Source organism: Callorhinchus milii, unplaced genomic scaffold (genome assembly GCF_018977255.1).
Source record: "Callorhinchus milii isolate IMCB2004 unplaced genomic scaffold, IMCB_Cmil_1.0 Scaffold1, whole genome shotgun sequence".
Lineage (NCBI taxonomy): Eukaryota > Metazoa > Chordata > Chondrichthyes > Chimaeriformes > Callorhinchidae > Callorhinchus > Callorhinchus milii.
In genome coordinates, this window is record NW_024704742.1 from 87,861,414 (window position 1) to 87,889,265 (window position 27,852).

General features: G+C 42.3%; 1 protein-coding gene and 1 non-coding gene across 2 annotated transcripts; both read right to left on the reverse strand.

Annotated features, from left to right (window-relative positions):
- On the reverse strand, positions 1-25,496 carry pum3 (pumilio RNA-binding family member 3). Its single transcript, XM_042332960.1, has 18 exons — positions 25,477-25,496; positions 24,988-25,098; positions 23,837-24,046; positions 22,433-22,565; positions 20,015-20,090; positions 17,645-17,738; positions 17,422-17,488; positions 17,012-17,186; positions 15,532-15,635; positions 14,754-14,832; positions 12,205-12,303; positions 11,099-11,152; positions 10,614-10,694; positions 8,771-8,913; positions 7,414-7,636; positions 5,547-5,634; positions 2,949-3,039; positions 1-416 (listed from the first exon to the last, which is right to left on the reverse strand). The coding sequence occupies exons 2-18, from the start codon at positions 25,073-25,075 to the stop codon at positions 287-289; spliced, it is 1,935 nt and encodes a 644-aa protein (XP_042188894.1). The 5' UTR covers positions 25,076-25,098; positions 25,477-25,496; the 3' UTR covers positions 1-286.
- A 748-nt stretch (positions 25,497-26,244) lies between these two features.
- Positions 26,245-26,316, reverse strand: trnaa-cgc. Its single transcript has one exon. It is a non-coding gene; the product is annotated as a tRNA-Ala (tRNA).
- Positions 26,317-27,852: the final 1,536 nt, after the last annotated feature.

Genomic DNA, 27,852 nt, shown 5'->3' on the forward strand with positions numbered 1-27,852 from the left:
TCAAGTGAGAAATACATAATTTATTGCATAAAAACAAAAACTTCCTCCAGGTTTACTTACTAACATTAACGCCAGTTTCAGCCTTCACACCCCCTTCCCCTTAATAATCGCCTGCTGCGATGGCAGATTCCTCAATTAAATGTATTTGGGAGCTGGTGCTTGAAGCATCTGAACGTATAGGACAGTTGGTTAGTAATAAAACATCAATTAATTATTTGGACAGCTGACTGAAGCCCTGTGCCTGTAGTTTCCTCAGGTGCAGCAGGGTCACACTCCTTTGATTCACTTAAGCAGTCAACTTTTCTAACAACATTTCCACGCCCTTCAAACTCTTTGTCTTCTGGAGCTTTGGAACAAGACTCTTGAGACCTTTTTTCATTGTGTTGGCGACATCCTCGTCTTTACTCTGAAGGAGGCTTTAAAAAGAAAAAGGAAATGTATTAGGTCTTGCATTGACTAACTGCAAGTGCTTGGTAGAGTCCAGCACTAGGAGTCAACCTTTGGGTTTCCATTGAGAAATTGGTTACATACCAATTGTTAAACTACATTTAATGTTGCTTGAATGATTTCATATCTAAGAGGTACAACTATACAAGAATTATTGGGCCTGTGTATGCGTGTGGGGAGGAGGGAGAATAAAGAGAAGGAACATTGTTAAAATAATTTGGTTACAAGAAACAGCAATACATGATCAAATAAAAGCAATATACCCTGAACTCGGAATATTCTTCAGAAATTTACAGAACAGAATGTCATTCGGCCCATTGTGCCATCCTCTTTGAAAGAATCTTTTCAGGCCTATTTACCTGCCTTTATTCCTGCAATTTATTCCTTGAATAGTTACATGGAAAAAAGGATACACTTCATGGTACGCTGAAAGGCCATAATGAGCTTTCAAAACTATTCGGTTTCCGTGGGTCTGAAACTTGATGCCTTGGGTTTCTTTTTCATCCATTTTGATACCATCAAAGAAACAAAACTTACCAACAAGCCAATACTTCTGCATGCATACAGTTGTCAGATTTTTTTTATAAACAGAAACCAATAAGGGCAACATATGCAAGGGCATATACTACCCACAACGTCAAGAGTCCACTGTACAGTGTTAAATCTGTTTTGCTTCACTGCATGGTTTTGTAAGCTTTGCCAAAACAGCTTTGCACTTCAAATTGTGTATTTTTCACTTTCCCAAATTCCCCCAGATAACATTCATCAGTCATTTCACAGCTGTTTGTGGGACAATTGCCGTGTGCAAAATTAGCTGCCGGGTTCACCTGCAAAATGCAGTCACTCCACTTCACAATCAATCCTGTGAAGCACTTTGGACGTCCTCACAATGTGAAAGTAAGATGACATCAAATGTAAGAATTATTAGTATTATATAAACTTTTTTCCTCTGCCACTCTCTCCCACTTAAATTCACTATTTAAATTGGGACACCTCCCTGACATGAAAGGCGTCAAATATAATTTTGTGTTGTATTGCTGTGCTCACTCCCTCTGATCTACTGCACGTACCCCACCCTTTCTGTGCCACTATCAGTAGATGAGCCTTCGTCGCCCCTAAGATTGGAAATTCCCTGTCTCTACCCCTCACAGGTGCTACATAAACACAAGTTGTGGATCTGAGGGATACTGAGCAGCCATGATAGCAGAAGGTCGGGGATTAAAGGAGTTAAACAAAATGCGGTCACCATATGTTCAATTCACAGACCAGTGCAATTAATGTATGGTTAAGGTAGTTTCACTGTCTTAAAATAGCGTACTGGAATAAAACTGGCTGGTTTTAGATTGATGCAGCACATATAAATCCAGTTCTTATTGCTGCTTACAGTGTTGCTAAGGATTACAAGCGGGTAAAGTATGCAGCTCAGGAAGGAAAGGAATTAATCTGAAGCTTGTGGCCTGATTAAAATCTACTGCTCTCTCTGGCTATAATTGAGAATGACCTTAAACAGTGACCTATCGAGATGCAAAGGAAAACATCGAGATTTGGCTTCTGTTTCTCTCTCTCTACAATTCACCAATAAATAGATAAGAAAATTACCTTTTGATCAGCATAAGTAAAGCTGAAATTGCATAGAATTTTATATCACAGAAGTCCGCGTGGCCTATCATGTCTGTGCTGGTTCTTTGACACAGCAATCCAATCAGTGCCATTTAACTGCCATTTCACAATTTCATTGCAAATTGCATCAGGAAGCTTTTAATTACTCCAGAGGTTTAGAGCCTTATCACTTTATTGAGACGTCTCAAAGCGCTTCACAGAATATACTGTAAAATTAATTGACTATATATTGTGGGCAAAACGCAGCAATCAATTGCACACAGCAGTGTCCCACAAACAGTTGTGGATTGAATGACCAAATAATAATTTTTTTGTCGGTGATTATTGGTATTAACAACTATTTACATTTATACAGTGTCTTTCATGTATAATAGCAACTTGGAGCGCGGGACAGTGGTGGGGGTTGGATACTGTGCAAGGGAGAAGGGGGACGTGACCATTGACATGGCCAAAGAGTTAAGTCTTAAAATGGGATTTAAAGAGAGTGCGAAGTGGAGGGATTGAGGCAGGGAGTTCCAGAGGTTAGTGCTATAGTGGCTGCAACCGATGGTGGTGTGGGAAGAGAATGGGGGAATATTTAATCTGTAATTGTTTAGTGCAAATTAAGATGACGGACTGGACCTCAGGCCAATTATTCCTAGTTTAAGTGTTCTAGGAGGCTACCCCGCGCAAGTTGTTGCTGTTCTGGGTACGTTTTGTGCTGTATTTATTCAAACACTTAAACGTTTCTGAAATGTAATAAAACTAGAAAATCTACTACCAGTGTAAAAACAATTGAAAAGGCCCAGTGAGGATGCTGTATGAGCAGAACTATTAAAGACTCAGAGAAAGTAAAGTTGCAATATACTGAGTTAGGTGAAATAGTATTCTTTCTTACTCACCAGCAAAGGACAATGGCTCCACGGTTTACTTGTGCCCAGGTCTTTAGATTCTCAATCCCGACACACTCTACCAAGGTCCTCGCAAAGCATTCTGCAAAACAGATTCAAGAAACTATCACCCAATTGATTCTGAATTTTCTCCCACAATACAACAGAAAAGGAAGGAATTATCATAATTCATCATTCACTCAAGTATAAAATAATAATCCTTGCATTTGGTATATTGCACGTGATTACATCTTCAAAATGTCTCAAAGTGCTTCACAGGATTTACTGTAAAGTGTAGTGACTATACATTTGAAGGCAATCATGGCAGTCAATTTGTGCACAGCCATGAAGTGAAAGATCAATTTTATTATTGGAGGGACTGCTGGCAAGGATATCAGGAGAAACTCCCTTTTCGTTTTGAATAGTGCCATGGGATGTTTAACATCCACCTGAACAGGCAGACTGGACATGTTTAAATCTCATCTGAAGGAAGGAACTCTGACAACGTGGCACTCACCCAACACTGCATTGGAGTGTCAGCCTGGACGATGAGCTCAGTCATGTCATTCTGAACCCGCAACCTGACTCAGAGACGAGAATCCTACCAACTGAGTAAGGTTCACACCAAATGTTACACTCTGCAGGCTTTGGATCCAACCATTGATAATTGTCTGGATTCAACCGCAAATTTTCAAGGATTCAATCACATATGAAATAATTTTCATCCCTTATTATGAGTTTCTAGCTGTAACATAGTTTGATGAAATAGAGAAGTGCCTTATTAGTAATTCAAAGACTCTGCCTAATTCAAGGATTCAGCTGCCTACACCCTCTCCTTATGCCATGAGCCTGACCTGAAACGGTATATACACACCTTGGAAAATAAACAATTAGTGTATTCATCCAGATTCCAGACAAACTAGTTTCTAATGCTCCTCAAGGGTGCATTCTATTGCTTTTCATACAATACACGATCAGCGCTCAGGTTTTACTTCAAGTGAATACTCAAATGGATTTCATACTGTTCATACTACTGCAAACGAGCTGGTTGACTAAAACTCTTTCCCTGTTCATTCAATCTGAATACAGCTGCAACAGTGTAAAAGATGTCCCTTTTCTTCTGCATTGAAGCTAAATATAACTTTCCAAACTAGCTGAAACAAGGCATGATTATTTATCAAAGGCAACTTTTATAAAACGTTAAATGCAACAGAGACAAGTAACAGCACTAACTTGAGCAGTAAAATTCTCTCATTTTGGCCACTTGCCACAAGATACAAATGCCTACATGTCAAGAATGTTAGTTTGGATTATAAAACAGAGATTCACAACGATCTAAAGATATGTAAGTGAAAGAAAGCAATGGCAGTCACAGTTCAACAGAAAGATTGATACGTCGCTGTTTAACACGGATTTAACACCGTCGAAAAGGATAGTTTAACCTCTCATCACACCCAGGATCCAGTACCACAGGGCAAGCCCAATCTATGATAACATTTCCTCTCCACCCTCCTTATTCCCATGTTAACAACAACTGATATCACAAGCAAATAGTAAGAGAAACATTTGGCTACGTAACGAAGTACAAGCCAGAGAGAATAAAGAGAAATTTATTTCTCTTCTTCTTCCACCAGCTCTCAATAGAACATAATGTGCTAAAACGTTAAGTCCATATCTCATTTCCTCCCCCTTTTTCATAAAGCCCAATTTTGGCAATGAATGTGCACTGAAGCTTACCAAACTGGATAAGGAGCTAAATGGGAGTTTCCCTTGTAAATAAAATGTTTTCTGCACTTCTAAATTCACCTTTTGATTTCATGACCAAATCTGTGACTAAACACTTCACATTTATATAGCACCTTTCAGTTCGGGAGGACATCACAAAGCGCTACACACAGCTGACTGGGCACCCGAGCTGGAGGGGGTGGGGGTAAAAAGATGACCAAAAGCGTAGTTGAAAAGATAGATCTTAAGGCGGGTTTTAAAAATGGGGACAGAGGGTTTGTGGTCCGTATGTTTCTGTACTTCACAGCCTTACCTATGTGACCTACTAACCCCTTATCAACCTGTCCGCTCCCTCCCCGACTCACCCTACCATCAGCAGTCGGGTCTTCAGCCTTTTCACCCCCACCCTTTGGAACTCCATCCCACATTCCCTTTGCCTCCTCTTCGACCACCCCCCTACCTACAGCCTTCCACCCTCGCTTACCTCTCGGATCCAAATACCTGACTGTCCAGTGCCTTGGGACATCCCACCGATGTGAAAGGCACAAATGTAATTTTATATTGTACTCAGTTTTAGAGCAGGTTGAAGGACGACTCCTCCCAGGTTTCTCTTGAAGTCAGAATTTTGCTGCTTCTAAGAGGTGCACAAAAGTGATCCAAGGTCTATCTCCCTCCCTCCTTCTAAGCTCCCTGGGCTCCATGTTGAGATCAGGAACTCTTGGTGAACATCTGCAGGTATGAAGCCTTATCCCACCAGCCCAATGCACACTTAGCCAGCAACACACAGTGCCACTGAGACAGAAAGGCAGCCTAAGTTTTTTCCAACAACGTTTCAACAAGCTTTGAGAAACATATGTTATTACTGATTTATGCAATCTCCCCTACCTGGTTTTCCAAGTTCCTTCAACTTCCCATCCTGTTCTATTAACCATTTAAGAACCAGGTGGCCTGCAGGGTGCTCTGCCATGTGAAGCTAAATGTAGAGAAAGGAAAACGTCACATTTCTAAATAATACTTGCATTTGATATAACCCCTTATCATGTTGTTGAGACGTCTCAAAGCACATCACAGAATATATTGTAAAATGGATTGACTGTGTATTGTGTATGACACAATCACTGTGTAAATGATTGTGTATTTTGTGGACGAAATTTTGTTCTACAACCATTGTACAAGTCAAGCAAACATGCCATTCAGTATTTATGTTATGCAAAATTATAAACAGGCAGAAGAATAGAGCTCTTTGGAATTCTCTCCCCAAATCCTAGCATTTCACAGCACAGGAGGAGGATGTTTTGCCAATTGTGCCTGAGCTGTTTGAAATCCATTTAAGTCCTCTATAATCAGTGCTCAAAAGTCAGTTCTATGAGGGAGCTGGAGAGAGATTAACAAATGAAAAAACATCAAAATTACTCCAAGAGAGAAGGGGAGAAAAATCTTTCTCTGAATGAATAATAATCCTTGCATTTGATATATTGTTTTATCACATTGTTGAGACGTCTCAAAACGCTTCACAGAATATATTGTAAAGTCTGTGTATTTTGTGTCAGCCAATTGCACATAGCAGTGTCCCACAAACAGCCGTGGATTGAATTACTAATATTTGTTTTGATGACTCAAAGCGCTTCACAGGATGTACTGTAAAGTGCAGCAACTATGTATTTTGTGGGCGACAATGTCCCATAAACAACTATAAAGTCAATGAACAATTTTATTTACCTCTAAGACATCGTGAGTAATTTGATGGAATGAAATTGTGTCATATAATCGGAAAGGTCAATCCATTAATACGGAGCATAAGAACCTCAGTGTATAAGGGCAGATCGAGTTCATGAAAGATATTCCTGGGCAGAATTTAAACCTGGAGCAGTAATAATCTTTAAACATATCTCTTGGTCTTGTAAGGTTAATATATTTGAATAAATCTGTTTCGATCCAAATTTAAAATACAACGACATCAAGAATCAGTAGGAGAGGTTTAAATGGAACATTGTAACCCTGATTAGGAGACAATGTATTCCCAAATTTTGCATTTGATTTTGCACTTTTAATACTAAAACATCTTGAAGTGCTTCAAAGGAAATTACTGCCAAGTGTAGTGATTGCTTTTGAAGGCCAACGTTACTGTCAGTCTGCATACAGCAGTCTCATGAAGTGGCCAGGATGTCGGGAGAAAGTTCCTTTTTTTTTGCCATAGGATCTTTAATGTCCATCTGAACAGGCAGACTGGACTTTGGATTAACATCTCTTTTGAAGAACAGCATCTCCAACAATTAACTACTCCCCAGTACTGCCTTGGAGCGTCAACAAAAGCAAATTACATTTGTATAGCGCCTTTTGCGTCGGGAGGATGTCCCAAGGCGCTGGACAGTCAAGGATTTGGACCCGAGCTGGGGGTTGGGATCAGGAGGGGTGGATGGCACGGAAGGTAGGGTATGGAACTTCAAGGAAGCAAGTGGGAGGGACTGTAGGATAGAGTTCCAAAGTGTGAGGGCAGAAAGAAGGCCCACCCTCCGATAGTGAGGCGGGCAGGTCAGGGGACATGAAGCAGACCAGAGCCTACTAAGCGGAAAGCAAGAGCAGATTGGTATGGAGATAGCAGGTCAGAGACAAGGAGGAGCTGTTCAGATGGACAGTGAAGGGTCAGCCTAGGCTGTGAGCTCAAGTCCTAATGTGGAGCTTGAACCCACAAGTTGCTAACCAGAGAGAAGAGTGAACCAAGCCAAGAGATAAACTAGACTCTACACATTACCTTGCCTTCCTGACCTCCAGGAACAAATGTTTCTGCAGCAACGTTAGCTATAGCCTTGATCACAGGTTGCACATCACCAAGAGCACAGCCCAGAATATCTGCTACGATGACACTGGTTGCATTGTTCATCACCACTTCACGAGCATTCTCCTGCAGGTATTCCAGTAAAGCTGGTGAAATGGCCTCCAGCAGCTCATGCCGGCGGACTTCTGCATCCTTCTTACTAGTGTAACAAAATAAATACACTATGAGAGACGCTGCAGTTATTTCTACCCTGTGCCTCAAATAAAACACACCTACAAATTTTATTACATTCTTTGGTGTCAGCCAGCTCAGTTAGCGGCACTCTCGCCTCAGAGTCAGACGGTTACGGGTGAAAGCCCCGTATCAAAACTTGGAGGTCATAAGAGTCTAAAGAGCACTGCATTGTTGGAATTGCAGTCCTTCGGATAACACATTAAACCGAGTGCAAGTCAAAGTCCTAACATGGAGCTTGACCCCACAACCTTATGATTCAAAGTCGAGAGCACTACCAACTGAGCCGGGTTGACACATCCCTTAGGCTGAAAAATAGAAAAATATAAAAAAAACAATACAAATAATCTGAGGATTCACTTGACAATTATTAAATAGACTATTTCTCAAGATTTTATCAATGGAAACATCAAAATATTCAGAAATAATTCACAATAAATGAAAGGTTCCAGATATTAAAATATACAGTGTTTGCTTTTGCAGAAGCTGCAATTTTTAATTTGCTCTTACTAACTAAACACCAACATAAAATAGCAAACCAATGTGATATCTGAATTAAATTACACCGGCAAATTTCAGAATTGCCATGGTTTCATCCTATTATGACTCGAAGATCTTACAAATCTTTGTATTTAATACACAGTAACCTTATTTTAATGCGATGTTTTGGACCCAAACAATTAAGACAACCGGTCCCAATAACTGCTTCTGGGTCGTCAGGTGCTCCTAATATTCCTTCCTGTGAGACGCACACTTCCTTTACAAAGTAACATCAGCTGTGCTTCCTTCACATAGCAAGTAATGCACAGGAAGTGATCTCAGCAGAGCCCAGACAACTTTGAAGGTGGCCATTTTTAGTATTGGAAGTTGGGAGTACTGTGCCTCCAGGGAAGTGTGCAGTGCAGACAACTGTAGGCAAACCTGAATTCAGCCAAAGCACATTCAAACGGGGGCAGGGGTGTCTGCACATGCACAATCCTCAAGTTAAATGATCGTTTCAAAACAGTTCCATTAAAACTAAGAGAAAATCCTGAGATTGAAGATCAGAAGTACTTGTCCCTCGTTTGCTGCCACAAGAAATATAACGAATACCCACCCTTACCTGTAAGCATTGCCATCACCCTCTTGTAGAAGTTTAATAATCTCAGGCACAATATGCCCAGGATCCCTGGGGCTTAGTAGATACAGCAGTACCTTCTTCCCATATTTATTGTTGATCAGGGAAGGCAAAGAACTGATGATCTCCTGTAAACACAGGGAAACTTAGCGGTAAGGAAACTACAAAAAGGCTTTGGCGAATGGTGCCTGGAGGAGTGCTCTGCAGCATGAGCTACTACTTTCAGGGGTAGATCTCAAGATGAAAAAAGGAAATTAGATACCAATAAAAGATAGAGTTTACGCACAGGTTTAAGGTTGTTGCGCCCCAAAATAAACTGTAGCCAGTCACTTAATGTGCGAGTTAGTTCAGCAACTTACTTGGTTTCTTTTCTATCAAATGTTCTTTCCCCTTCCCCTTACCTTCTTTTCATGAGGGCAAAACCTATAGCTTAGGTATGGCTCGCAGTGTCAATCAAGTAGCGTCACGAGTGAGCCTGGACAGTGACTGTTGATTGGTAATTCAGCTACAGAAACCACCCTGTTCTGATCCAGTGTATGTTCATACACACATACACACACACACACAATACCCTTGACCTCCAATATTTCACAGGTCATAACCCACACAACAACAAATTACACTTGTATAGCACCCTTCACGCCAGAAAGACGTCCCAGGACGCTGGACAGCCAGGCGCTTTGGACCCGAGCTGGGAGTTGGGCTCGGAAAGGGTAGAGGCCAGGGGGATGGGGATGGGAGGGTGGCTGAAGGCACAGTCAAAGAGGAAGGTCTTTAGACGGGACTTGAAGAAGACAAGAGAGGGCGTGAGGTGAAAGGATTGCGGGATAAGAGTTCCAGAGTGTGGGGGCAGAGATGCTGAATCAATGGTAGGGTGGGACATGTGGGGGACTTGAAGCAGGCCAGTGTCCGCCAGGCGGAGGGAACAAACAGCCTGATATGGGGTTAGGAGGTCGGCGAGGTAGGACGGAACAAGACCGTGGAAGGCTTTGAAGGTGAGAACAAAGGTTTTGAACTCAATTATCTGAGGGATGGAGAAGCTGGGCAAGAACAGTGAAGCCGGGCAAGAACAGGGGTGATTGGTTCGCGGAGCCTGGTGTGGGAAAGGACATGAGCTGCAGAGTTCTGAATAATCTGCAGTTTGTGGAGGGAAGAGTTGTCCATATAGTAAATTTACACACAACACACTTATACACATACACACATACTTTTCAAAGTAACCTCTTTATGTCTGTATCGATTTTTTTAATTACTCAATCACTCTCAGTTCCCAAGGTGTCAAGTCCACCTTAGCTTGTCACGGTCTCGTCTCTGTATGAGACATCTGTGGGTTCAAGCTCCACACCAATATCTTGGCTAATACTCTGAGAGCACTGGAGGTCCTGTTTGGATTGGACATTAATCCCAAGGCCCAGTTTGCTTGATTCAGGGTGAACATTTTGCATTCAGTAAATTGCACTTGTGTATACACTGGCTCAATAGCACTTAACAATGAGTGTCCTGGATACCAAGCAAGACGTGTGAGGAATTTAGAGGTAGCAAAAGGTGCACTCAAAGCGAGTATGGTCGTGAGCAAGTGTTTGAAAGCCAGGCAGCAAACAAAAGTAGTTTGAGAAATGATTTCCAGAGGCAAGGTCATGTTTTCCGTTTGCATTGTTGTTACTTAGACAATGACTCCACAGATCCACATAACTGTAACTCACTGCATCCACATTTGCAAAATAAATAACATTCAGAGCTACAGTTCAGTGTTTTTTTTAAGGAGGCAACATCAACAGGACACAGTCCCAATTTTAGTTCAACAACACAGAATTAGCTTGTTCCTTACCGAGATTATGATCTGTTTTACAAGCTTTGTGTCATCTATACAGTCAAAGGCAGCAAGAAGAACCAAGTGGGAGAATTCACCCTGTAAAAGAGATCATTTATCAGTTGCACGACTAAGTCAACCCTGCAGAATTCCACATTTATCATCTTCTGTGCCTGCCACATTGCAACACCAACTATGTGGTGGAAAGGAGAAGGGGGGGGGGGGGGGAGGAGAGGGGGTGGGAGGGAAGAGGGAGAAATGAGGGACCTCCAGGGCTTTTGAAAAGAATTTAGTGTTAACCAGTAGTCAGTAACACATCTTTGAATTGGTTTATTATATTCTCCTCCTTTTACAAACATTTGAAACATAAACTAAATGAAGTTTGAAATTAATTAATATTTATTAATATATCAATTAATACATGAGGAATTTATTACTTAATAAACCAATATAGGGTTAACTTGTTCAATTGTTCAGCAAGTAATAAGGATCACGTGGCTTACACTGGCTGATTTCTCTACAAAAGTCTTCATCGTTTTCACAATCACTTTTCTGTCCTAGAAAGAAAGCAGATCGTTAAAGAACTGTAATTCTGCTCAACTGAGACTGGTTAAACACACATCGATACAATGCAATTAATAAATAAATAACCCTTGCATTTGACATAGTGCCTTATCACGTTGTCGAGATATCTCAGTGCTTCACAGAATATATTGCTAAGTGGATTGACTGTATAAATTTGTTTTGCCCACAAAATATAAAGTACCTCTTTTACACCGGGATCACATCTCGCTGACTCTACACTGCTAGCTGTGCACCCACATCAAACAGAATTAGCCGGTTTCTTAAACAAAATGTGAGACACTGTTGTATACAAATAGGCTTCTGAGTTTGCTTATAATTATACAGTCTCTATCACAATAAATCCTGTGAAGCTCTTTGAGATGGCCTCCCAATATGAAGGATCCTATATCAAATGTAAGGATTATTATATTTTTCTTTTTCAAATATTTATCTAATTCCCTTTTAAAAGCTATTACGTATCCTGCTTCAACCATGGATTTAAGTGGGATATTCCAAGTCCTAACACCTCTGAACTTAAAACAAACCCTAACGTGTTTTGTAATGATCTTAACTTAATGCCCTCTAGTTACTGACCCACAATCACTGGAAATAGAATAGTTGTTACTTATTCACCTTAACTAAACCTCTCATCGTTTGAAACACCTCTACCAGGTCTCCTCTCAACCTTCTTTGTTTCCGTGAAAACAGCCCCAGTTTCTCTCGTCTTTACCATCAATCAATGGGAACATCCAGATCCTTTCACAGGACATTCCACGTTCTAATGAACAAGGCTAATAAAATGTTTCAGGGACAAAAGGAGATGAATGTCACCAGGGAGAAATCTGGATATCTGCCAGTTGATTCAGATATTGCAGTTACTATATAAAAAAATTATAAGGAAAGCACAATCTTATTGGTTTATGCACTGGACACCAAAGTAGAGCAGCTACTTTGCCTGACTTCCACTCCATCTCTGTAAAGCCCTTTGAGCCACTCGCCTAAGTGACAAGTGCTGCAAAAGTGCAAATCGCTGTTAACGACTTACTTTAGTGGTGCCGTGCCATAAGCAATGCATGGCAACTCTGGCTCCATCGTGTGTGTGTGCCAGGTAGATGACTGCTTCCCTCACTGCTTCAATCATTTCCTGAATTCAAAATATAAAAGAGTTTTCAAAAGTATATAGAACATAAACAGTAATAACACAGTGGGGAACCACCATTAATCTACTGGTATACTAGCACAGTACTAGGTATAAACAAAAAGATCTTCACAGTGTGTATCATAAAATAATACGTGCATTATAGAATTATAGAACAGCCACGGATCAAATGGTTATGAACTGCTCAAACTTTATTATCAGCATTTATCAAGTCATCAAAGACTCAATAACATCAACACCTTCCCAGCTACTTAATATTCTTCAATGCGGCCCTATATAAATTAGAAACATACCACTTGCAAGTGATGTATTACCAGTGCACAATAATAAACTTGCAGCATTGGTGTCAACACATCAATTCTCCAGTGTGAATGTCAACATGCAACAAAGAGCACACTAGTTGCTAGTCTCTCCAAATACAATCAAAACTGTATAATATCACCATAGCAGTTCATATTGTGAAGGTGCTTTACAAATGTAGTTTTGTATCATATATTAAAAGTGTAGGATAACAAAGAATAACGCCAAGAGAAATAATCAACTTCAGAGCTCAGATTGGGTTTGTAAACCACTCAAGATTTGGGTTATCTTTAAAAAGGATAAATGGGATTGCTCTTAAACTTATAACTAAAACAGCTATCTTTCATTAAATAAGAACATATTGTGAAAAGATTTGCAATGATTAGTGGAAGCTAAGTCCCACTGAGATCACCAGATCACAATCAATTCTGGGCGTGCAATATTCTCTTATAATAGCTGCATCAGCATTTTTGCAACAAATCGAAAAACAGAAGAGTAGAGCAGGTCAAAACAGCTCCGTATACCAGACCGACACTTTCTTTCCATAAATGTTTACGCGACGTACACAAACAGAGACACACAGACAAGCACATACACACACACACAATCACAACAGCAGGTACTCCCGAGTGAAGCCCATTTGCCGCTTGCGCCATGCATGTGCGTCTGGAGCCGCTCCGCCCACAGCGATGACAGTTAAACAGCGAGAAGCCAGAAACTACAATTGTAACAGGTTTGTAGCGGAGGAGTGTGTTTGAAGTGGAAGAGGGCGTTTGTAGCAGATTCCGCAGCAGAGGTGCAGCTGCACTTTTGCTGTTGGCTCAGTTTATAAACAACAATTAGACAAGCAAGGGCTCTTGAAGGATGTCTCAGAGAAGATCTTATAAAGGTATATCAGATTTTAAATGGGGTTAAAAATGTAAATTCAAAACAATACGTTTGGATTCACTGAGGCAGCAGAACAGGAGGACACAGGTTTAGTGTTGTAATAATAATAATAATAATCCTTGCATTTGATATAGCGCTTTTCACGTCGGGAGGACGTCCCAAAGCGCTTCACAGAACACACTGTAAAGTGAATTGACTGTATATTTGTGGGCGAACGTGGCAGCCAATTGCGCACAGCAATGTCCCACAAACAGTCGTAGATTGAAAATGACCAATTTATTATTGGTTTTGGTTTTGGAGGGATTATTATTAGGCTCTGTGTGGAGTAAGGAAACTTGCCCAAGGTTTCGCCCTCTGCCTGGAATTGAACTCGGGTCTCTCGCTTGCAAAGCGAGTGCTCTAACCACTGAGCTACAGGACTCCACAAAGTTGTAAAGGGCAAGTTAAGGACAGACACCAACAGGTATTTATTTACCAAGACAGCAATTAATAACTGGAACAGATTACCAGGAAGGGTTTTAAGGTCAGGCCAGAACACTGGATTTATTTAAAATACAGCCTAATGCTGTAATGGGAAGATGGTTGGGTGTGTATCCTGCACGAATGAGATCAAATGAGCCAAAGGGCGTTTCCTCATCCAAACTGATCTTGTGAAACCGGGAAAGTGCCACGTGATGGCTTACAGGCAGTGATTAATACCAGTATACTTAAGCTTAGCTAAGTCACCTTCTCCACAGTGTAGGTTTAAATTGATGGGCTTATTGTTCCCTGATAAAACAATGGTGGAAGCTAGGACTATTAGAATTGATTGGCAGGGACAAGGTTCAATTCCTACAGGACCCACTTACTATGTACTGAAACAGACCAATTAATACCACTGCCCGAGGTGCATTCAAGCTGAACAGGTTCTTTGGTTACTGGCATTCACTGAAGAATTTCAAAAAAAACACATATTACACAATTGCCTCTGTACAAAATCAGAGGAGTTGCAAAATATAAAAAAAATGAAGAACAAAATTGCTGGTTGAGTGGAACTTTCTCTGTAAACTGGTTAGAAAAAAAGAGTTGTTCAGAAATGTTCTCTACAGAAATGCATATCGGGGTCAGTTTAGAGGTACATTTGATATTTATCACTCCAAATTTTACCCAAATATGCAGGATGTGCCTCTAAACTGATCCCTTTGTGAACTTTAAGACGATTAAATGGAGTCATGCTGAACAGTTTGAAAAGAAAAACAATCATTTACCGATCTCAGCTTTGCAGGACAGTGCCTGAAGAAGTCCAGAAATACTTTGTGAACCAATGAGTGTTTTATCACAGCTTCTCTGTCAGGAGCAGAAAGAGATCACTTAAGCAGGCTTAAAACACTAGAAATTTTATTTAAAAGCACTTTGTGCGTAACGTTTCATTTATATACTAATGACCGTTGCCTCTCCCCTATGGCCACCGAGACTCATCTAGGCCCAATTACGCATCTAGGCCCAATTACGCTAACTCCCTGCTTGTCGGCCTTACTATCTCTTCCCTTTACAAGCTGCAAATCATTCAGAGCTCTGCAGCTCATATCCTCTCCCACACTAGGCTCCGTGACCCTTTCATCCACACACTCGCCTGGCTTCACTGGCTCCCCATCCCCCAGAGGATAGAGTTCAAAATCATCGTCATTGCCTTCACAGCCTTACTCCTTCCTACCTCTGTGACCTGTTAACTGCATAGTGCCCTATCTACTCCCTCTGCTCAGCAGGCTCCGGCCTGCTCCATATTCCCGTCCTGCTTGCCCCACCATCGGCTTTTCAGCCTCTCTGCCCCCACCCTTCGGAACTCCACCTCCCAGTCTCTTCGCTTCATTCCCTCCCTTGCCTCCTTCAAAGCTGTCTCAAGACCCTCCTCTTCAACCACGCCATCAGTCACCCTCATACCTCCCTGCCCTCAACCCGTTCTGATCCCAGCTTGGGTGCAAATCCTTGAATGTCCTGCACATTGGGATGTCTTCCTGACGTGAAGGCACTACACATTCTGCTTACTTCTGCGCCATGGGAGCGAGAATCTGTTTCATTTCCTCCAGTATGCCTTCTCGCCAATCAGGATTAGACTCGAGAACCTGGTCTAATGTTGGACAAGCTGCAGACTGACAAAAAAAAGCAGATTGTTTTTAAGTATTTTACATTTCACTCCATATGGGGTCAAAAAAGTAAAAGAAAAAGCGGTTAATCAGAGCTTTCCCTTCCTGTGAGGAATCACCTGGTCTCCAGTCAGAGCCTCTGTAACAGGCCAGGTCAACTGAAATCAGCAGGAACAGGCTCAATGGGCTGAATGGTCTCTCCTGCTCCTGTATTCCCAATGTTCCCAGCAAACACAAAGAGAATGGAGACAAACCTACATTCATTCTACTACTCCACACACTGGTGCTCCAGTGCACTGCACCATGTCTGAATACTTTGTGAGTACATCTCAAAATACTTCACAGAATACAAAGTGTAGTGACTGTATTTGTAGCCCAACGCGACAGCCCATTTGCAACAACAATGTCCCACAAAAACCCAAAGAAGTGGATGACCAATGTTATATGTTGGGTCTAGGATACCACATGAAACTAATCAAGTTAACTTGTTACTGCTTGTGCAGTCTGCACTACAATATCTCTTTGACCAGAATTTCAGTCATCATTCCCCTACCCATCCCCTTTCGCTTCTATTCCCAGCTCAGGTGCCCAGCCAGGATTGCTAAGCACCTTGGGACTTCCCCCCCCCATGCGAAAGGCGACATATGAATGTTAATTAACATGCAATGTACAACTATAAAATCAGGCAGTGTACGCCTGATAAAAAAAAGTTAATGTTTACATGAACGGGCAGACCAGACCTCGGTTTAATGATAAGTTAAACCGCTCAGGCGGACCTTAAACATCCCATGGCACTATTCGAAAAGCGAAGGGAGTTTCTCCATGTGTCCTGACCAAGTAAAATTGGTCACTCATTTCATAGCTGTTTGTGGGACTTTGCTGTGCGTATTTGTGCTGCCGCATTTGCCTAAAGTACAGCCTCTCTATTTCACAGTAAATCCTGTAAAGGTTTTTGAGACATCCTTCCAAAGTGATAAAGCACTTTACCAAATGCAAGGATTATTATAACTTAAAAATAGCTGCAGAGATTAACCAACAAATCAGTTCTGAATAGTCCTCAATTAAAAATTGATAAATCCCCAAAAATCACATTGTATACCAGGAAGTTTTTCTTCACACTGAGTGCAATTAACAACTGAAATGAGTTACCATGAAGGGCGGTTGAAGCCAAGACACTGGACTCATTCAAGAAGCAACTTGTATGCTGTGATGTGAGGACAGCATGGTGGGTATTCTAGAAGGATGAGATCAAGTGGGCTGTAGAGCCATTTCATCCAGCCAAACAAATCTCGAGATACAGTGCAATAGAATGGCTCAGGAATGAGCAGTGCAAACAACTGCATCAGTGGTAAACAGCCAAAGAAAGAAGATTAACAACTTACCTTGCAAATCATAAACTTGGTGCCGTATAGCTCTTCTGTTAACAGGTTCCTCTGCTCTAACACTGCTTTGTCGTTGTATGCAAACTCAACGATCGACGAGGCTTCCGAATGGCGCAACATCTTTTTTACTTCACCTTTAAAACTTTTAATTATTTCTGCCACTTGCTGCTTATTTCTAGCAAAAAAAGAAAAACATGAAAACTTAAAGTAGTCCGTTTTAAAAAAAGCCAGGAAAAAACATGCCGACATCTGTTTTTCCCCTTTGAACACTCAGATTGTGATAAGTGAATATCTGTTTAGCAAGCGAATGTGTAAGTGAATAAGCAACACGTTGGCAGAGAATCCTCAATTCCGTATCGTAATGGACTCTCATTGTCTTCCAACTTGCCAGTTGTCAATGTTTGACTTACCCATACATGAGGAATTTTTTCACGATATGCCTGCCGTATTTGGACTTACTCAGCTCAATCAAGTGTTCTGGAAACAAAGCACAGAATTAGTACCAAGTGAGACACAGCCGGCCACCAAACCTTTTCATAGTGTAACGATGGTCGCACAAACAATTCAAAAATAACAACTTGAACTTATATAGTGCCCTCCACGCAGGGTACCATTTGAGAGTGCTTGAAATACCTTTCAGTTCCTCAAACACTTCTTTCCTTTGCTCTTCTTCTCCAAATTGGATGTAACACTGAATGACTCGGGTAGAATCGTGCGCAAAGGCAACCTGAAAATACATAAGGATTTGCACATCAGGACCACGGCCGAAACCCCTTAAGGCATAGAAGCAATGCTATACGATATTACATTAATGTGGCACATCAAAAGCACGTCCCAACAACAACAACAATTAGGATTTATATAGCGCCCTCCACGCCGGACGGCGTCTCAGAGCGCTTCACAGTAACGGATCCCGGGGCCGAGTCGGGGGGGGGGGGGAGGAAGGTGACCAAAGGCGCATTCAAAAAGAAAGGTCTTCAGCTGAGAATTGAAAATAGGAAGAGAGGGGGCGAAGCAAAGGGAATGAGGAAGGGAGTTCCAGAGATTCGGGGCGTAGTGGCTGAAGGCACAGCCACCGAGGGTGGAGCGGAGGATTCGGGGGACAAGGAGGAGGCCAGACCCGGTGGAGCGAATAGTCCAACCGAGAGGTGACAAAGGCATGGACCAAGGTTTCAGCGGCTTTTGGAGTGAGGTATTGGCGGAGACGGGCGATGCGTCGGAGGTGGAAGAAAGTGGCACTGGTGAGGGACTGGTGAAGTACTGACTCACATCGGAAAGGAAACGTGGTACTTTACTCTGAAGGAAATTTGTGCTGTGAGAGCAGCGAGATACTACCAAAGTGAAGTACACTTGCTCAGGTAGACTGAGATTTTTTTACGTTAAGTTGGGAGCTGGCACTGAACGGTTTGACACGGCTCTGCCAGAATCATCAGCCACCTGGAACAGACCTGGACTGGGCAGGCAACTAGGTCCCAGACACCAAATGTGGCTGCCTGTTCAAAGCTGCTTTTGTAATAGCACAAGTGACAATATCTATAAACAACAAATTACATTAGTATAGCGCCTTTCAAGTCAGGAGGTCACCCCAAAGTGCTGGACAGTCAAGGATTTGGACCCGAGCAGGAGATTGGGAGGGTAGGGGTAGGAAGGTGACTGAAGACACGATCGAAGTGGAGGCCCTTGAAGGAGGGAAGCGAGGGGCCAAGGCAATGGGACTGTGGGCGAGATGAAGTAACTGTGGATGGAGTTCCAAAGGGTGGGGGCAGAGAGGCTGAAGGTTAGACTGCTGATGGTGGGGCAGACATGGAGCAGATCGGAGACTGCTAAGCTGAGGGAGCGGATAGGTCAGTATGAAAAGCAGAAGATGCTTTGAATATTATTTCAGGTAAGTTTTTTTAAAAGTTTAAAGCAATCCGCTTCCTCTTCCAAAAAATCCCTTTAATTAATTGATTAAGTAGGAAGAGAGGGAGCGAGGCGAAGGGAGTGAGGAAGGGAATTCCAGAGCCTCGGGGCATAGTGGCTGAAGGCACGGCTGCCGAGGGTGGAGCGGAGGACTCGGGAGACAAGGAGGCCAGACCCAGAGGAACGAAGGCAACAGGCACTGTCCCTCCACTCCTCCGCAACCCCCTACCTCTCTGACCTCCTCTTGCCTCAAAACAGTGCCCGTTGTCTTCGTTCCTCCTGGTCTGGCCTCCTCCTCATCCCCCAAGTCCTCCGCTCCACCCTCGGCGCTCGTACCTTCAGCCACTATACCCCGAGGCTCTGGAACTGCCTTCCTCACTCTCTTCGCCTCGCCCCTCTCTTCCTACTTTCAGGTCTCTGCTGAAAACCTTTCTTTTCGACCGTGCCTTTGATCACCTTCCTCCCCCTCGCTCGGCCCCGGGATCCATTACTGTGGAGCGCTCTGAGACGCCATCCAGCATGGAGGGTGCTATATAAATCCATGTTGTTGTTGTAAATTCAACAGATTTTATTTGGGGTTTTGGCTGTATTGATCTTAGGAACAACCAACCCACCAAAGGGATTCCTGAAAATCCTCCTTCCACTATGCAAATTGGCTACTGAGTTTGTCAAGAAATATAGAGTCACTACACTCATCAGAAATTCCCTGTGTCATGTGTTCAGATGTTTTGATGTTATAGGTGCTCCTTGAAATGCAAGCATTATTATATTGTTTCTCCAAACCAGAAAAGTAAATTGGATTTACATAGTCAGGTGGGATCTTAAATGTCCTATATTAGATATTGGAGCCAAGCACTCAAACACTCAGTGATGGCTAACTGGGTACTCGACTAATTCAAGGTTGTTGTTTTGCAACTCCCCCCTCCAATATTTTTAGAGTCTGGGAACAAAATACACATGGATCACAAATGCCAAATGATGCACTGTGAATTCTTTATAAAGAACTACAGATTAACACAATATGGACTATATCAAAAATCTGCACACCATTTAACGAACCTCTGTTGAAAATGTCATGTAAGAGGGAAGAACGTCACTTACATCTTTAATTTTCCCATGGAGGAGCTTCTGCAATTCTTTCATCAGTTCTGCTCGCTTTTCTTTAGTACAGTCTTTCCTAGAAACAAAATAAGACCCATTTGACCAAAACCTGCAACTTTACAGGTGCTCCAAATTGCCAAGAATTTGCGGCTGTATAAGGAACATTGCTGTGCGCAAATTGGCTGCCGCATTTGCTTACAAAAATACACTGCAGTTTACATTATATTCTGTCGTAAAAATTGGTGTATCAGACATCAGGATTATTATTAATAATTTCACAATTCAGCACAATCCTGGCCTCATCTAACCACATAACACAGAACACGCACCTTCCTGATCTTTGGATAGTGAAGCAGTGGGAATCTTGTCTGATTATCTCTTCTAGTCATGGGTATAGAGGCACCCTCCAACTGTTGCCCCGGATAATGTAAATTGCCCAGTTTAATAATAATAATCCTTGCATTTGGTATAGCGCCTTATCATGTCATCAAGACGTCTTCACAGAATATACCGTAAAGTGAATTGACTCTATATTTTGTGGGCGAAACATGGCAGCCAATTGCGCACAGCATTGTCCCACAAACAGTCATGGATGAGTGACCAAATTGTTTGGCAATTTCTTTTTCTAAAATAAATTGTGCAAATAAAAATAGACCCACAACTGAGTGATCAAAGTTGTTTGTCAAAATCAGTAACCAGATTACAGACGGAAGGGCATGCTCAAATCTCACAATGCTTTACAAAGTGTTTATTTTGAAGCAATAGATAATAAAAAAACATTCATCACTTTAACACAACTAAATTACGATATCAACTGAGCGTGCATGATGGATAGGAAGACTAACAGCTTGGGATTTCTGTTCCATAAACAGATCAGATCTGCAATCTTTCATTATACTTTTTCATTTCCTCTCACTTCTTCTATTTCTTCTCTACATTTTTCCAAATTACAATTCCTGTTTCTTTTGTGTAGCAGCAGATTAGTCCATATAAAGAACAAAAGTGGTTGCCATGTCAAATGATTCACAAAGTGATTGAGGTCTATAGTTCTTTTGTTAGGTAAGGGCATCAAGGCTATGGAGCAAAGGCGTATAAATGAAGTTGAGGTACAGATCAGCCATGATCTAATAGAATGGCAGAATGGGCTCGAGGGGCTGAATGTTCCTTAATGAATCTGTAATTCTGTCATAATAATTGCTAATTAGAAGCTTTTTTTAAAAAAAATTCCCTGTGTTTTGTTGTTCTGTCCTCATTTTGGGTGTACAGCGGAGTCTCAGTACAACTTGGTAGCTGGCACTCTAAAATCTTGTTGGGGTTGTGAGAGCTGGCTTCACTATCCCATGTGTGTGAAACTATATAGACGGATACAAAAACAACCCAACTACTCGACTTGGGAGACAACAGCTGTTTTTTTTAATGTGAATCACTGGATCAGCCTTGGGTTAGTCATGATTTTAACATCATGTCTAATTGGTAATACATTGCAGCACTGTTATATTGCATTTCTTTAATGAGCAAAATAATAATCCCTCAAAAAAACAATAATAAATTGGTCATTTCAACCCACGACTGTTTGTGGGACACTGCTGTGTGCAATTGCCTGCCGCATTTCGCCCACAAATATACAGTCAATTCACTTTATAGTCTATTCTGTGAAGCACTTTGAGATGTTTAGAAGACGTGGAAAGCGCTATATCAAACGCAAGGATTATTATTATTATTTTGTTATAATGCAATTGCACTGTAGACCCCATTCATTGTGCATATTTTCTAACTCACTTCCAGGTCTTGCACTAAAACGTCTCAGCCTGGCCCAGTTGGCAGCATTCTCACCACCGAATCAAATGGGTTCAAGTCCCATACCAGGACTTTGAGCTCAAACTCTAGACAGGCACTGTACATTGTTGGGGGAGCGCTGTATGGTGCTGTGGTTCAGATGAAACATTAAACTTTGCCTGCCTGTTCAGATGAACACTGAAGATGCAACAGCACTGTGATAAATAGGATTATAGAAATTACACTTTAGGATGAGACCATTCGTACCATCGAACTTATATTGGTGCCAGCTCCGCAACTGGAGAAAAACTCTAATCTCAATAATAATCTTTGCATTTGATATAGTGCTTTATTACATCATTGAGACATCTCAAAGCGCTTCACAGTAAAGTGGATTGACTGTGTATTTTCTGGACAATCAGTGTTTCGGACCCGAGCTGGGGGTTGGGATCGGGGAGGATGGAAGCCGGGGGGCGGCGGGGGGGAAGGGTGACCGAAGGCACAGTCAGAACTTGTTCGCATTTCGCTTTGTGTCTGGGACGCACAAATCTGGACAACAACCAGATTTTTCTTCTATGATCTAACGCCAAGTTTGTATCTCAGAACAGAAACGTATTAAAAGTTGAACTATTTTGACAGTACCTTCTTACACTTTCCCAGATCTGCTTTGATCGGATGACTAAATCAAAGTGGGTTTTCCGATCCTGTTGCTGCCTATTCTGCTTTAGTTCCTTCTTTTGCTTTTTAAATTCGCTCCATTTGGGTTTCTCCCCCTCTATAAGAGAAAACAAAAGCACTTTACAAAACATCACAAGACACTCGACTGGAGGTTGAAACTTCTCTTTTGAAAAGTTAAAAGGAAAAGGTATTGAAATACTACTTGAAAGCAACATTTGATAAAAAGCAATGCATTCATCAATCTGCAATCTTCAATCCATCTATCAATCTATATACATTGCCATCCGCATATATCTATTAGTTTAACATAAATCGTCTGTTTCCATTGGTTGGGGAATTTATAACCAAGGGACATAAATATAAAATAAATTAGGGCAGTGGTAGCCAACCTTTTTGGTCGGCCAACCAAATATATTTTACTTTATTGAATTTTTCTTCATTTATGGCCTAGCCGTGAGTATCGCGGCTTGGTAGCTACTGGAAACAAAGTGTGGATTCGGCACAGAGTTAAAAGAGAATTTAGGATGAGCTAGACCTTCACATAAGGGAGAGGGGAATTGAACAGTATGGGAGGGAGTAATAATAATCCTTGCATTTGATATAGCGCTTTTCACTTCTTCGAGACGTCTCAAAGTGCTTCATAGAATATACTGTATATTTGTGAGCGAAACGCAGCAGCCAATTGCGCACAGCAGTGTCCCACAAACAGTCGTGTATTGAGTGACCAAAATTTATGTTTTTTCTTGAGGGATTATTATCAGACATGTAGAGTAAGGAAACTTGCCCAAAGTTTTGCACTGCTGAGAATCGAACCCAGGTCTCTCGCTTGTGAGGCGAATGCTCTAATCATTGAGCTACAGGACTCCAAGGAGTAAGGAGTGGATGTAGACATGTGGTGGAGTATAAACATCGGCACAGATTAGTTGGGCTGTTTCTGTGCTGTACATTCTTTATAAATCTTTGGGAAAGGATCAGCAAGGTTTGAAATAATTAACGTGGGAGCAAATTTCAGCCAATAACTTCAGGATATTTGTTGTATTGTTCTCCTGCAAAACAGTCAATATTTTACAATAAATCCTGCGAAGCTCTTTGTAAGATATACTCCTGATGTGAAAGGCACCATCTCAAATACAAGAATAGTTTATTTGAACGAATAGATTTCTGGAATTCCATTAAAAAAAGCCAGAAAAAAATCTATTTCCACGCCATCTGATGCTTTGGCGAATGAACCCCCCCAAAATATAGATATACAATATTAATAATTATAAATAATAACATAAATACAATATAAACCATATAAGCATTTAGTAATTGTAAATAAATAAGTTTAACAAGAGAGAAATACAATTCAGAATATTAACTACATACTCTCTTCATTCCCTTCAGATTGCTTTCTCTTCTTCCCAAACGCACCCACAGTCTGTTGCTTTCTTTTCATCCCTGCTACATATGCTTTTCCATCAGGATTTTCATTCCGTTTTGAGACAAACTTTTTTGGCCCCTTTTCATACTTTTGAGATCTGAACTTTGGCTTCCCTTTCCCAGCTTCACCTCTGAATTTTCTGGGAGCATCAAAATCTATTAACAAAAAACTACATTTATTATCAAACATTTACTGTACAGAATACAAACAATGTCAACTTTGAGAAATTGTTACATGACACAAAATGGTGCAAGACATTTAATTCCACAAAGGGATATGGAGAAAAAGTTGAGAAAGATGGAGCTGTCAGGATCTAACTGAATGATGGAGAAGCAGACATGATGGACTGGGTAGTCTAACCCTCTTCTTAAGAGTTTTGTTCTTCACTAAAACTGGTGAACAACTGCTGTGATTAACCTATTCTGCCAAATATAGCAAAATTCGCATAAGTCTGATATGTATAATTATGTAATTATATGTACAATTGCCTAAGTCGTACATCTGCCAAATCCTGTTCCAAGTTTATATTCTATGCAAGTTTGAAATATTTTTTATAAATCATTAAATGGATGATCCCAACTAACACAACTTATGACAACAACAAATTACACTTGTACAGCTCCTTTCATGTCAGAAAGACGTGCCAGGGCGCTGCTCAATCAGGGGCTTTAGATCCGAGCTGGGAGTTGGGGTCAGATGGGGAGGGGGACAGGGGGGTGGGAGGGTAGCCAAAGGCAGGTTCAAAGAGTAAGGTCTTCAGAGGGGACTTGAAGGAGGCAAGAGAGGGGGTGAGGCGGAGGGATTGCGGAATAAAGTTCCAGTGTGTGGGTGCGGAGATGCTGAATGCCCGACACCATCGATGGGGTGGGACGTGCGGGGGACCTGAGGCAGGCCAGTGTCCGCCTAGCGGAAGGAGCGGAGAGGCTGATATGGGGCTATGAGGTCAAAGGGGTAGTGGGGAACAAGACCATGGAGAACCTTGAAGGTAAAAGATAACAACAACTTGTATCTATATTGCGCCCTTCATGTGGGGTAGTGTCCCAAATCACTTATGTGACGTTTACTGTGTATGTTCCAACAATGCTGTAGTTTTTACCAGACGTGGTGTGCACAGATCCTTTAAATTTGTTTTTTCCAGGGGAATTTGTGGCCTTTGCCTCAAACCTTTTCTTTCCAACCACCATTTTCAGACGGTACCTCAGACAACCTGGAAAGGCAACGCAAACACTTAACAGTATTTTACACACACACTCTCTCTCTCTCTCTCTCTCACACACACTCTCTCTCTCACTGTCACTCTCTCTCTCACTGTCACTCTCTCTCTCACTGTCACTCTCTCACTGTCACTCTCTCTCACTGTCACTCTCTCCCACACTCTCACTCTCTCTCACACTCACTCTCTCTCTCTCTCTCTCACATTCTCTCACTCTCACACACTCTCTCTTTCACACTCACTCTCTCACTCACTCTCTCTCACACTGTCTCACTCACTCTCTCTCTCTCTCTCTAACACTCTCTCTCTCACACTCACTCTCTCTCACTTTCACACTCACTCTCTCTCTCACTCACTCTCTCACTCACTCACTCTCACTGTCTCTCTCTGTCTCTCACCTCAGTTGCTGTATCACCACGCGGCTCCTTCACGCTGTGCATCACCAGTTCACGCCGCACGTCTTGACGTCACTTTAGGCCACGCGCTCTCATTGGTTAGAAAAGCAGCCGCCACCACCAACAACGGCCGTGGAGAGAAGTAGCCAATGAGAGCGGCGGACACTGCAGGGTGCAGCCGGGACGGCCGGAACCGGAAGTCTGTCACCAGACTGGAGCGGAAGCGTGTCCGTCAGTGCCGCGGGTCCGGCCCGGGCTCGTGTCCGGGCGGCACCGTCTGCCCGCGATCAGGTTCCGGATCCGAAGCGGAAAGTTATAGACTGTGTATTTTATAGTAGTAATAATCCTTGCATTCGACATAGCGCCTCATCGCGTCTTCCAGACGTTTCCAAGCGCTTCACAGAATATAGCGTAAAGTGAACTGACTGTATATTTCGTGGGCGAAACGCGGCAGCCAATTTATTATTTTTCTCTTGCGGGATTATGATTACGCGCGTGTGTGTGTGTGCGTATGTGTGTGTGTGCGTGCGTGTGTGCGCGTGTGTGTGCGTGTGCGCGCGTGTGTGCATGTGTATGCGTGTGTATGCATGTGTGTGTGTGTATGCATGTGTGTGTGCGTGTGTTGCATGTGTGTGTGCGTGTGTATGCATGTGTGTGTGCGTGTGTATGCATGTGTGTGTGTATGCATGTGTGTGTGTGTATGCATGTGTGTGTGCGTGTGGAGTGAGGAAACTTGTCCAAGGTTTGGCCCTAATGGGAATCGAACCCAGGTCTCTCGCTTGCGAGGCGAGTGCTCTAACCACTGAGCTACAGGGCTCCACATCCCCATCTCCTCTCCTCGGAGTCCGAATGCATCGTTGTAAAGCGCTCCGGGGCGTTACCCTCTACGAAGACAGTTATTTTGAATCCTTGCCTTATCGCGTCTTTAAACGTGTGGCCCTTTCCATAGGAACTCGCAGAAATGATACTAAACTGTTAATGAAGCCCTCATTAAAATGTATTATGTTTTTATATAAAAAATATAAATAAAATTTAAAAAATGAAATGTTAAATAAAGTAAAAAGTGAAATCTTCGGTCGGGTGGACGTTAAGGAGGAGGGGGTTTCTCTCTCCCCGTGTCCCAGCCAACAATCCTCCAAATAAACAAAAACAGAAGTCGCTGGGAACACTCAGCAGGTCAGGCAGCATCTATGGAGAAAGGAAAGTGAGTCAACGTTTCGGGTCCACGACCCTTCGTCAGAACCATTTAGATTTCCGGCATCTGCAGTATTTTGCGTTTTGTTTATATTCAATCCTCCCAAATAAAATTGGTCAGTCAATTCATGGGGGTTTGTGAGACATTGCTGTGCGCAAACTGGCTGGGGCTGTCGCGTTTCACTCACAAACAAGAGCTTGCAAGGAAAACGCACAAAAGAAAATGAAGGCAACACGACCAAGAAATTTTGAACAAAAATGTGCTCCGCCACTGGGTGGCAATACACTCACTGACTGAACAATCAGTTCCTGGAAACCAATAGCTGTCGTCACCCGCAGAGGCAGACGAGCGCAAGTCAGAGGAGGCTGAGGGGCTGACGCTGCACAGGGACTAAATTGAATTGTGTCCATCAGTCTAGTAATAATCTGTACCGTACCCCGGTTCCACTCCCAGTCCGTGGTGTGAATACTGATCTCAGATGGAACATCAATGGGGGTGATGGGGGCGGGATGCAAATTGTCTTCTGCGCTCTTTACCGTACATTTTATACAGTGGCTTACGTGTCGGGAGGATATCTCAAAATGTTTTATGGGCACACAAGCCTGGGGGTTCGGGGGTGGAATGGGGGGAGGCAAATCAGCAGAAGGTTCACACTGGTTGTTGTTCCTTGCTGCAGGTTCATGTGTTGTTGTCTGGAGTGAAGTAATAGAAGTCATTCATGAAACAGTAACCTGGAACGAGTCAGTAGATGACAGAAGAGGAAATTGGAGGAGAGAATAAAAAATTAACCTTGCGGAATAGCGCAAGCTCAGCGAAGGGAAATACTGCATTTAGCAAGAGGCACTCTGTCAAATGATCCTATTATATTTACCAATATCTAGTTGCATTCTCTTTTTTTTAAGTCTATACACAAAGCTGCAGTTGGTGAGGGGCTCTGTCGGCATGAGCTGACAATTACATTCCTTCTCATAGTCCCTTCACTATGGGGCCAGTCACTGGAGTGTGTGTGTGGAAATGCCAATGTTAAGGAATAAATAATAATCATTTGGAGTCCTGTAGCATATTGGTTAGAGCACTCGCCTCATAGGCGAGAGGACCTAGGTTCGATTCCCAGGGAGGGCAAAACTTTAGGCAAGTTTCCTTACTCCACCCGCCTCT